Source organism: Macaca nemestrina, chromosome 20 (assembly GCF_043159975.1).
Source record: "Macaca nemestrina isolate mMacNem1 chromosome 20, mMacNem.hap1, whole genome shotgun sequence".
NCBI lineage: Eukaryota > Metazoa > Chordata > Mammalia > Primates > Cercopithecidae > Macaca > Macaca nemestrina.
In genome coordinates, this window is record NC_092144.1 from 58,382,830 (window position 1) to 58,395,384 (window position 12,555).

General features: G+C 44.5%; 2 protein-coding genes across 6 annotated transcripts in view; one reads left to right on the forward strand and one right to left on the reverse strand.

Annotated features, from left to right (window-relative positions):
* The window catches only part of LOC105478630 (caspase recruitment domain-containing protein 8), a 76,065-nt gene that overhangs the window by 20,135 nt on the left and 43,375 nt on the right, over positions 1-12,555 (forward strand). The window lies entirely within an intron of this gene.
* The window catches only part of LOC105478625 (caspase recruitment domain family member 8), a 36,042-nt gene that overhangs the window by 10,981 nt on the left and 12,506 nt on the right, over positions 1-12,555 (reverse strand). For 2 of the 5 annotated variants that reach the window (XM_011736125.3, XM_011736124.3), the window contains 5 exons: positions 9,453-9,554; positions 3,221-3,276; positions 2,472-2,622; positions 1,917-2,146; positions 1,578-1,837 (listed from right to left, as the gene is read on the reverse strand). In XM_011736125.3, coding sequence (XP_011734427.2) covers positions 1,578-1,837; positions 1,917-2,146; positions 2,472-2,622; positions 3,221-3,276; positions 9,453-9,511 — 756 coding nt within the window. In that variant the 5' untranslated portion in view covers positions 9,512-9,554. Of the gene's footprint in view, positions 1-1,577; positions 1,838-1,916; positions 2,147-2,471; positions 2,623-3,220; positions 6,794-9,452; positions 9,555-12,555 lie in introns of those variants that run through there. The other 3 variants (XM_011736127.3, XM_011736126.3, XM_024791893.2) reach the window with 2 other exon arrangements.

A 12,555-nucleotide genomic window follows, 5' to 3' on the forward strand; every position in this document is an offset into this window, starting at 1 on the left:
CAGGATGTGAACTAGAGATTTACCAAGGAGACAGATATCTTAAAAAAATTAACATCTAGAAATGAAAGATTCATTGAAAATATTACAAAATACAGTGGAAAGCTTTAATCATAGACTAGAACAAGCAGAGGAGAGAACCTGAAGACAAGCCTTTTTAATTAACCCAGTCAGGCTAAAATAAAATAATAAATAAATAGAAGTATGGGGCTACATAAAGCAATGAAACTTATGAATCATCAGTATTTCCAATGGAGAAGAAAAAGGAAAAAAACTTAGAATCTAAGAAAATAACTGACAAAAATTTTCCTAGTCTAGCAAGATATTTAAAGATCTGGATAAAGGAGGCCCAGTGATCACCAGCAAAATACCCTGCAACATGAACTTCACCATAAGATATGGTCATCAGACTGTCTAAGGCCAAGTGAAGGGAAATATCCAAAACTCAGCAAGAGAAAAGCATCTAGTCACCTAGAAAGGAAACTCCATGCGATTAACAGTAGACATCTCAGCAGGAACCGTACTAACCCAGGAGAGAATGGAGTTCTATTTTCAAACCGCTTTAAAAAAAACCCTGCCAACCACAGACGCCACCACGCCCGACTAATTTTTGTATTTTTAGTAGACACGGGGTTTCACCACGTTGGCCAGGTTGGTCTCCAGTTCCTGACCTCAGGTGATCTGCCCCCCTCAGCCTCCCGAAGTGCTGGGATTACAGGCGAGAGCCATCGCCTCAGCCAATTTTCTGCTGTATTTAAATTACCCACAGTAACCACCTTAAATACAGCCAGGCATGCTCTCGCCTCTTGTGATTGGGATGCAAAGATGGTAGGCGCCAAGACGGTAAAGTTTAATGAAATCTTCCTGGCATAATCTTCGCACCAAGGCTGGAGGCGCAGAAGCAGCATTTTATTCGGAAACACAGCAGCTACGGAGCTACAGAAAGCAGAACATCTGCTTCATCCCTAACCTAAGAGAGGGTGTGGGACCATCAGCCTTTTGTAAATGCGCTAGAGGGAGATGCCACCGAAAGGAAGGAGTTACCCTAGAGATGTGAGCAAGTGTGAGACTGTCATTCAGATATTATCCGTCTAAAATTTGGTGATAGAGGCCGGGCGCGGTGACTCATGCCTGTATATTCAGCACTTGAGAGGCTGAGGCAGGAGGGTCACTAAAGGTCTGGAGTTCAAGACCAGCCTGGCCAACATAGTGAAACCCGTCTCTACTAAAAATACAAAAAGTTAGCCAGGCATTGCGGCGTTTGCCTGTAATCCCAGCTACTCGGAAGGCTGAGGCAGGAGAATCGCTTAAACCCAGGAGGCGGAGGTTGTAGCGAGATCATACCACTGCATTCCAGCTTGGGTGACGGAGCAAGACCCTGTCTCAGTAGTCCTGAATTTCGACGGGGATTCTTGCATGTGGCTCAATATTCAGCACCTATAGGTGACCCTCGGGGAGAGTGATCCATGTTCTCTCCATGAAAACTGTGCCTTGCCCTTTCTGTTCCACTGGAGGGGCCGAGGGGATAACCTGGAAATATCATTGTCATCTTCTCTGGTCTCCTAAATCGCTCAGCTTACCTTCGTCAGCAAGGCATCGCTGGGGACAAGGTACAAGTGGAACTTAATGTCTTCGGGATGGGGGTGAAAATAGAGCAACGTGTTGGAGGTGATGGGGATGGAGAGGCGCGTCCCCCTGGCGATCCGCAGCAGGATGCCCATCAGGGAGAAGCTGGGGTTGTCCAGGACAGCATAGAAAGGCTCCACCCGGGATGGACGCTGCAGGACCATCCCTTCATCCTTAAAATGGGCCACGAGGAACCAGGAGACGTCCACCTCACCTGCCGCAGGAGAACCGCAACAGCAGTGAGACAGCACGCGCCCCGGCAGCCCCCACAGCCTCCGCTCACCCCGCATTACCTTGGAGGGAGATGAAGTGGGGGAGGTGGATTTCGGCCACAGCCTCCTCTGGCTCTGCAGTGACGGCAAACAAGGGGCCGGCCGCCAGCCACTGTTCATGGTGCTGCAGGTCCAGGGCCAGGTGCTGACTCCAGGAACCAAACGCAATCGTCACCGTGACCGCATCCCTTACCACGAAGCCGAGGCCGGTGGCTGACCACAGATACCAGCCAGCAGTGGGGAACCGAAGGCTGAAAGGAGCCAGAGTGATGTCATGACGGGAGAACACCAGGACTTGGATTTAAGCAGCGATGTGCAGAGGGAGGTGGGATTTGAAGTGAGGCAAGTTCAGGACCCATCTGCGACTTTCACTACATTAGAAAACGCTGGGGAGTTCATTAACCTCTCTGGGCCCCAATTTCTCTGCACTCTATATATATATCGAAATTAAAATACCAATTTCACAGTGCATGAAATAAACATATTATTGATGAAATTTTAGCTATCATAAGGGACAGAGCCAATACACTTCGTTTATATCAGAGCTGTTTTCAAATCAGCATCTTCCATTCTTACCTGTATTTGTTTGCACTCTTATTGATCAACTCAACATCCACATTTCCTTCAGGCCCCAGAAACTGATCATATTTATAATCTTGTTTGAACATAAAATGGAGTTCAGCATAAATAGAGGAAATCATCTGATGCATTTCTGAGTAAACAGCTCCTGAGAAAAAGATACTAGACACATAAGAGGTAAAGGGTTGGAAGAGGCATGGCCTGAAGGACTCCTGGAGGCTGAATTGCACAGGTGCTGTTGGGATACAGATATTGAAAGAGAACAGAGTGACCAGAATATGGAGTTTTGCTCATGACTAAAAGTATACCCCAAATTCCACAGGGCTTTCTGGGAAGCCAGGCTGGACAGCTTTTGTGGGAGGCACCGTTTGCTGAGGACTGGAATCAATGCACCTACGTTTCTACTGGCCCCAAGTAGCAGATGACATCTGCTGGTGAGGCAAGTCCAGGTCAGAAAAGGATCGAGCTTTTCTGCAAGGTGAAACAGCGTGCATCCTTCCTAGTCCCTGCTGCTGTCCCCAGCCACCAGGACCATCCCCTGGTTCCCCTGAGCATTTCCGTGCCCCAGCGGTGAGAGGCTTACATGTCCCCATTTAAACTGCACAGTGCACTGTGGCCGAGGTAAGGAAAATCACTCCTGATCTCTTCACTGCGCAAAAGACTCTAAATTGTCTTCTCCACATAAAACCACAGAACATTTCCATCAATCCACACGCCCTTCACTCCTCTCCCTATTAGCCCATTACCTGAAACTTGTTCTTCTGAAGATTCCTGGTCTTCTGATACGCTGGAGGTTGGGATCCTCATTTCACAAAAAGATGAAAAATATCAAGAATGAGTTGATGAAGATGAAGACGACGTTATTAAAAACTGGAGCTGCACCATCCAGTAGAGTAGCCGCTACCCGGATGTGGTATTTAAATTTGTATGAATTACACTTAGGTAAACTTGAGTTTCTCAGTTGCACTATGCACATTTCAAGTACTCAACACCTACATGTCACTCACGGCTGTAACACTGTGTAGCAGAAAACAGAACACTCCCATCATCACAGAAAGTTCTCTTACATAGGATGGGCCTAGACTACCAAAAAATAGAAGACATTTTGAATAAAGATATTTTTATACAGATTTATAAATAATAGAGCTAACGTGCTGCCTTGAGCCAAATGTGTCCTGACATCTCTTCTCTTTGGACTGTGCCCATGTTCAACGTGCACACAGCCAGCTTCTCTGGCTTAAATCGCTCCAATTGGTATCATATGATGTTGGAATCAAAGACTGAAGCAGTAATGAACCAATGCATGAAATGCATGCATTTATATTCCAAGGTACTTCCAACCTTGACCACACCTGGGAAGCTTTAAAAACAACCCAATACCCAGGTCACAGCCCACACCAATTGAATCAGAAGTCTGGAGGTGGGACCGCAGCATCAGTGCTGTCAAAGCCTCACAGGTGATTCCAATATTAGCCAACATGGGCTCCATGTTCTACAGGGTCAGTCAATGGTTCATCAGGTTAGAAGTGATGGAGTGTCCTTTAGGTCAAGATATTCACTGGCCAATATGACAGCCACTAGCCACACAGGCCTATTTACATCTTAGTTTTAAATTGTTAAATGTGAAAAATCAGTTCCTCATTTGAAGTAGCCATATTTCAAGTGCTCAAAAGCCACACGTGGCTCTTGCCCGCCACCATGTAAGACATGCGTTTGCTCCTCCTTTGATTTCTGCCATGATGGTGAGGCCTCCCCAGACATGTGAAACTAAAAGAATTTTTCTGGGGAATGGACATAGGCGTGGGATGTCTGGCAACAAAATCTGCTTTGGAGAGGACCCCAGGGAACAGAGATGAGGTCTCAGGCTGGTCTTCAACTCCCAGCCCCAAGAAATCCTTCCACCATGGCCTCCCAAAGCACTGGGATTACAACTGCACTCAGCCTGAGCATTACTGTTTGATAGATATTCCCAAATCCCTCTCCACAAAAGGTTACAACAGTGAACGCCTCCATCAGCTGAATATCCGTGAAAGCAATTGTGGAGAAATTCTGAAGTAAGTTCAAAACCAAACTGTAGAAAAAAGTCATTGATAAAAAAAAAAAAAGGAAGCAAAAAAAGAAAGAAAATAATTGAGGAATTATTACTAAAGGCAACTTTTGTCTAAAAAAAAAAAAAGAACATTTGATTGCAATGCAAAACCAGCTTTCAGCCGGAACATAAAGCCTGTTAAAGACATCAACAACGAAAGCAAAAATCCTGAATATTTTTTCAGCAATTCTAATTAAAGTATGTATCTTTAAAAAAAAAAAAAAAAAGCCACATGTGGCCAGTGGCTTCCACACTGGACAGCACAGAGAGGGAACATTGCCGTCCTGGGTGAGAACTCTATTGGACAGCATTGACTTTAGAACGTCTGCTGCAGTCCAGTTGACCAGAGGGTCCTGCTTTGGGGTATTTGGCATTGGTTTTATTCTATTTTTATTATGATTATTTTTTAAATTTATAGATTTAAAATTTAAATCTCCATCTCAATTTTTAAAATATTAATAAAATAATAATAACAATAATAAAAGATTTAAAATTTAAATCTCGCTCTGTTGCCCAGGCTGGAGTGCAGTGCCATGATCTCGGCTCACTGCAAGCTCTGCCTCCCGGGTTCAAGTGATTCTCTTGCCTCAGCCTCCCAAATAGCTGGAATTAACACGTATGCACCACCATGCCCGGCTAATTTTGTACTTTTAGTAGAGTCAGAGTTTCTCCATGTTGGTCAGGCTGGTCTCAAACTCCTGACCTCAGGTAATCTGCCCGCCTCAGCCTCCCAAAGTGCTGGGATTACAGGCGTGAGCCACCACACCTGGCCTGTATTGGGTCGTTCTTGCATTGCTATAAAGGAATATCTGAGACCAGGTAATTTACAAAGTAAAGAGGTTTAATTGGCTCATGGTGCTGAAGGATGTACAAGCATGGGACCAGCTTCTGCCTGGTTTCTGGGAGGCCTTGGGGAGGTTTAACTCATGGTGGAAGGTGATGTGGGAACAGGCGTGTCATATGATGTCATCAGGAGCAAGAGAGTGAGGCGGGAGGTGCCACACACTTTTTTTTTTTTTTTTTTTGAGATGGAGTCTTGCTCTGTCACCCAGGCTGGAGTGCAGTGGCTGGATCTCAGCTCACTGCAAGCTCCGCCTCCCAGGTTTACACCATTCTCCTGCCTCAGCCTCCCGAGTAGCTGGGACTACAGGCGCCCACCACTGTGCCTGGCTAGTTTTTTGTATTTTTTAGTAGAGACGGGGTTTCACCGTGTTAGCCAGGATGGTCTCGATCTCCTGACCTCGAGATCCGCCCGTCTCGGCCTCCCAAAGTGCTCGGATTACAGGCTTGAGCCACTGCGACCACGCACTTTTAAACAACCAGATCTTGCATGAACTCAGAGTAACAAGCCACTTATCACCAAGGGGATGGTGCTAAACCATTCATGAGGGATATGCCCCCATGATCCGATCACCTCCCTCCAGGCCCCCTCTTCGACACTGGGAATCACATTTCAGCATGAGATTTGGAAGGGACAAACATCCAAACCATATCACTATTGTTATAGGAAGTATTATCAGCCAGGCGCAGTGGCTCACGCCTGTAATCCAAAAACTTTTGGAGGCTGAGGCAGGTGGATCACCCAAGATCAGGAGTTTGAAACCAGCCTGGCCAACACGGTGAAACCCCATGTCTACTAAAACTATGAAAATTAGCTGGGTGTGGTGGCAGGCACCTGTAATCCCAGTTACTTGGGAGACTGAGGCACAAGAATCCCTTGAACCCGGCAGGTGGAGGTTGCAGTGAGCGGAGATCATGCCACTGCACTCCAGCCTGGGCAACAGAGTGAGACTTTGTCTCAAAAAAAAAAAAAAAAAAAAAAGGTATTATCGTTAGGGGAAGCTAGGTGAAGGCTACATGGAAACTCTGCTCTTTTTTCCCCAACTTTATTATTATTATTATTGTTATTATTATTTTGAGACGGCATCTCACTCTGTCTCCCAGGCTGGAGTGTAGTTGCACGACCTCAGCTCACTGCAACCTCCACCTCCCGGGTTCAAGGGATTCTCCTGCCTCAGCCTCCTGAGAAGCTGGGATTACAGGTGTAGGCCACTATGCACGGCTAATTTTTGTATTTTCAGTAGAGATGGGATTTCACCATGTTGTTCAGGCTGGTCTCAAACTCCTGAACTCAGGTGATCCACCTGCCTCCACCTCCCAAAGTGCTGGGATTGCAGGTGTGAGCCACTGGGCCCAGCCCTTTTTTTTCCTACTTCTTATGAGATAGAAACTGTTGAAATAAAAACGTATGAGAACAAAGAAGAAAAATAACATATATACTAATTTTTATGCAAATAACCTACACGTCTTTGCTTCTTATGAATGTACATGAACCAGAGGAGCAAGATGTCAAATCTTTAATTTCTCCCCAACAAATATATGTCCCTTACAAATAATTTCCCACTCTGGCTTCAGCCTGAGAAAAAAATTACAGTTTTCATTTCTTGCAGTTTTTTGTGTAGCCTTAGCCTTGTGTGTTTGATGCATCTACACTGATACTGGATCCATGGTTCCAGGGAAAACACAAATGGAGTTGGCATGTGAGTATGTCAGAGGAACTCGATGGTTGGATAATTTCCTCACTGTGATGTAGTGAAAGTAGCCCAGTCCTTAGAGATGCCATCCTTAGAGACATCCATCCTTAGAGATGCCCATCCATAGAGATGCCATCCTTAGAGATGCCACCCTTAGAAATGTCCATACTTAGACCTGGCATCCTTAGAGATGCTTTACAGATGCCATCCCTAGAGACGCCCATCCTTAGAAATGTCTTAGAGGATGCCCATCCTTAACAGACACCTTCTTTGATGCCCATCCTATAATAAAATGCCATTCCTCCACATTTTTACTGAATTAACTGCATCTACTCTGTTTCCACACAGTAGACATTGATCTTATCTCAGGAGGCATGCCTCCTTTGATTCTCAATCCCTGATGTTCATCACAGTCTGTCACACTTGGCGATGCTCACTACTGGCTTCTGAAAGGATACAGTGTTTTTGTAAACTATAGGAGCCTAAGAAGGGCCCTACTCTTCTATCCTTCGTTGGTCCTAAACAGGAGGGAATGTTAACCTGATGAAGTTGTTTGCACAACCCTGGATGGACTGAGCTTATTTGAAGGTAGGATCTCTTTATTTAGGGCGAGCGTGTCAAGGATGATGGACACCAGAGAAATCTGCATTCAGTGCCTTTCACAGACATCACTCAGCAGTGACAGACCTGTCAAAATTGTTGCTTAACCTCTCCGAGTATCAGCTTTCTAACTTGTAAAATAAGGATACAGTACTCTCATCACAAATCCTTGTGGTGATTAATCATAGAAGGCTAAAATTACTTAGCACAAGAGGTAGGAAGCACTGGGTTCCCAAAGCAAACAATTCATCCTAGTCCATGGTCTTTTATGCATGCCAGAGCATCTGTCTCAATCATTTCAGACCTTTTTTTTTTTGATGGAATTTCGCTCTTGTCGCCTAGGCTGGAGTGCAATAGCACAATCTTGGTGCACTACCACCAGGTTCAAGCAATTCTCGTGCCTCAGCCTCCTGAGTAGCTGGGATTACAAGTGCCTGCCACCGGCCTGGTTAATTTTTGTATTTTTAGTAGAGACAGGGTTTCACCACGTTGGCCAGGTTGGTCTCGAACTCCTGACCTCAGGAGATCTGCCCGTCTCTGCCTCCCAAAGTGCTGGGATTATAGGCGTGAGCCACCATGCCCAGCCAAGGCTGCTCTTTTTAAAAAGTATGGACTGAGAAGTTTGTGAACAATATAAATGTATTTGTCACAGCTCTGGATGCTGGAACGTCCAGGATCAAAGTGCTGGTAGACTCGGTGTCTGCTCCTGATTCATAGAGGGCAGACTTCTTGTTCTGTCCAAGCATGGGGAAAGAAAGGAGCTCGCCAGGGTCTCCTTCATGAGGGAACTAATTCCATTCATGAGGGAACTAACTCCATTCATGAGGGCTCTACCTTTATTACCTGACACCTCTCAAAGACCCCATCTCCTAATAACATCACATTGGAAGTTAGGATTTCAACATACGAATATTGGAGGAACACAAACATTCATTCTACAGCAGTGTCTGAATTGCATACATGGAAATATTTGGTCAGATTAATTTGTTTTGAGTTCCAAGACCATGTAAAACAGTGCATTCGTTTTCTACAAATGAGAGATAAGCCACGTCCTGATAAGGAGCCACTGAAACGCACAGCGGGAGGGCTTAGTAAGTCAGGCTGCATGGTTCTGCTCTGATCTGGTGCCATGCTGTGGGATTGTCAAGAGCATGGTCAAGGCCATAGGTCCATGCATCAAGGAAAGAGCTGGAAGAACAGCCCTAGACTTGCTTTTGCTCAGGTATGAAGCAGCCATGGTGAAAATCAGGGAAGGAGAGAGAAGGTCTAAAAAGTACACCTGGGCCAGGCGTGGTGGCTCACGCCTGTAATCCCAGCACTTTGGGAGGCCGAGGCGGGCAGATCAAGAGGTCAAGAGATCAAGATCATCCTGGCCAACATGGTAAAACCCTGTCTCTACTAAAAATACAAAAATTAGATGGGCGTGGTGGTGCATGCCTGTAGTCCCAGCTACTGGGGAGGATGAAGCACGGGAATCGCTTGAACTGGAGATGCAGAGGTTGCCATGAGTTGAGACTGTGCCACTGCACTCCAGGGTGACAGAGGGAGACTCCGTTTCAAAAAACAAAACAAAAAAAGTACATCTGGGTGCCCCTGGGGTTTTCCCCTTCATTCATACAGAGATGAATGAGTGAATACAATGTGAGCAGAACCTTTCTTCCAGAAAACATCCATGGTGCCCTGTATCTCATGAACTATAACGAGATGCAGAAGAATCAGCCGTCAGGAACCCGCACAGAGCGCAAAGTCACTCACCGTCTCCACAGCTCTTCATCACTGCTGCTACTCTCTTCATGACACTCCTTTTTGTCCATCTGTCAAATGTTGTATTTATCTCTTTACTGTATCTTTTTCACCCTGAAAAAATAAAAAGAGGTTGTATTTAGGTACATGGGAAGAACCGTCAGATAAATCTTAGCTTCCGTGTCTCTAAAAGGTTGACAAAAGCACTTATTGCTCATTCAAAAGAGATGCATCAGTGGAATTGCTCCTAGCAGCGGTAGGTGCTTAGAACAGAGGCCGAAACAGGAGAGCTATAAAATAGAAACTTCTTTTTTTTTTTTTTTTTTTTTTGCCTAATGAAGTGGTAGTATGGATTTTTCAAATTCTTTTATTTTTGATGGAGCCCTGCATCTGCAAGTTAAGCCATGTAGAATAGTAACTTCTAGAGATTCCAACCTGACAGAGGCAAAAGTGTGATTATTTTCCTTGCCTTCCATTCTTCTCTCGTACAACTCTAATGGTTTCTCTTGCTTAAATCGTCACCTAGATTTCTTTAAAATGCTTGGGTTTAGGAACCGTTGTCTGACCCATTACCTTCACCGGTTCTGCTATGACATTTTTTAAAGATTAGATTTTTAAAATAATGGCTTTATGGATATATAGTTCACCAACCACACAATTCACAAACCACACAATAAACTATACAATTCAGTGTTGTATATAGCATAGTTACAAAGTTGTAACTATGTAACTAAAACCACCACAATCAGTTTTAGGACAGCGTCATCACCTCAAAAAGAAACTCACTAAGCGGCACTCCCCATTCCCCACATGCACGCACACCCAGCCACAGGCACCCACGAATCCACCTTCTGTCTCCACAGGTTTACTCATTCTGGACATTTGATTTAATAGGAGTTGTTATGGACTGAATGTATGTGTCCACCCTCAAGTTCCTGTGTTGAAATCCTAACTCCAAATGTGACGATACGAGGAGATGGGGCCTTCGGGAGGTGATGAGGTCATGAGGGTGGAATCCTCATGAATGGTCTCAATGCCCTTAGAAAAGAGACCCCAGAGACCTCCCTCCCTCTTTCTACCATGGGAGAGCAGAGCAAGAAGTCAGCTGTCTATGAACGAGGAAGCAGGTCCTCTCCAGTCACTGAATGTACCAGTGCCTTGATCTTGGACTTCCCAGGCTCTAGAACTGTGAGAAATAAATCCTGTTGTTTAAGCCACGTGGTCTGTGATACTTCTGTTAAAGAAGCCGAAAGCGACTAAGACGGGCATCAAACAATATATTGTCTTTGTGATGGATCCTTTCACTTCCCATAATGTTTTCAAGGTCCATCCGTGTTATACCACATAACAGAACCTCCTTTGCTGAATAATATTCCACTGTATGGAGACACCACATATTCTCTATCCATTCAGCAGACGATAGACATTTGAGTGAGTTCCACTTTGGGGCTCTTATGAAAAATACTGCCGTGAATATTCAGGTCCAAATTTCCATGTGGACAGATTATTTCCTTCTCTTGGGTACATAATTAGGAGTGGAGTTGCTGGGTCATATGGTAACGCTATGTTTAACCTTAATTGGCACTGAGCCAATGTTTCCTAAGCACCAATTTCCATTCCCAGCAGCAGTGTAGGAGGGTGCCAGCTTCTCCATATCCTCACCTATAATTGTTATTATTGACCTTTTAAAAATGGCCATTCTGGTACGTGTAAAGTGATATCTTATTGTGATTTTTGAAGATTAAGTTTTATATAATAGTAAAAATACATATTAATAGCATTGTAGACACTTTGGATAACAGAAAATTGGTGAATTACAAATCACCCCAAATCCAAACACCCATAAATAATCCATCTTAACTTTTTGACTATTTGATTGTATTGACTATATTAAAATAGCGTGATATGGTGCGGTGGCTCATGCCTGTAATCCCAGCACTTTGGGAGGCTGAGGTAGGTGGATTACGTGAGGCCAGGAGTTCCAGAACAGCCTGGCCAACGTGGTGAAACCCCATCTCTCCTAAAAACACAAAAATTAGCCGGGTGTGGTGGTGCATGCCTGTAATCCCAGCAACTCGGGAGGCTGAGACAGGAGAATTGCTTGAACCCAGGAGGAGGAGATTGTAGTGAGCCAAGATCACACCACTGCACTCCAGCCTGGGTGACAGACTGAGACTCTGTCTCCAAAAACGAAAACAAATTATTTCTCTGAATTTTCATTAGGTGATTACAGCTACCAAGAAAATTCTAGTAGGTAAACACAACCACCTTCTAAGAACTTAAAACTCTCCAATATTAAATGGCCAGTTCCCTCAGAATAAAAACAAACCAAAATATTTCAACCAATTTCAACCAAAATGAACTTTGAATAATTAATTCAATTGTTTCACTTTCTTTTTAAAGAAGTTGTGAAGAACTTCAAAATGACATGACTATAGAACAATAGTGAGATGCAAACAAAGAATAAAAACTACCACATAAGAAATTGTGAATTTCAGCCGGACGCAGTGGCTCACGCCTGTAATCCCAGCACTTTGGGAGGCCGAGGCGGGCGGATCACGAGGTTAGGAGATGGAGACCATCCTGGTTAACATGGTGAAACCCCGTCTCTACTAAAAATGCAAAAAATTAGCCGGGTGCAGTGGCGGGCGCCTGTAGTCCCAGCTACTTGGGAGGCCGAGGCAGGAGAATGGCGTGAACCCGGGAGGCGGAGTTTGCAGTGAGCCGAGATCGGGCCACTGCACTCCAGCCTGGGCGACTGAGCGAGACTCTATCTCAAAAAAAAAAAAAAAAAAAAATTGTGATTTTCATTGAGCAGCTTTACTGTTCGTCTTAATATGGTGCTAATTGGAGTTGGTTTTGCATTGCTCAGTAGCAGAGATAGAATTATGGTTTGTTATATGTGGTGATATAATATACAAATATACCCTCTCTAGCTTTCTCTACTGACATAATTAGGTGCATTGTGACTCCAGCAGCAAGAGCCTGATGTATGTGCCTAGAATTCATGTTTTGATTTCTAAATCTCTAATAGTAGTTGTGAAGAGCTCAACTCAGTATGGAAACTGATCCGGTCACATATTTTTCTTCAGCATCTTAAATAAACAGCACAGAC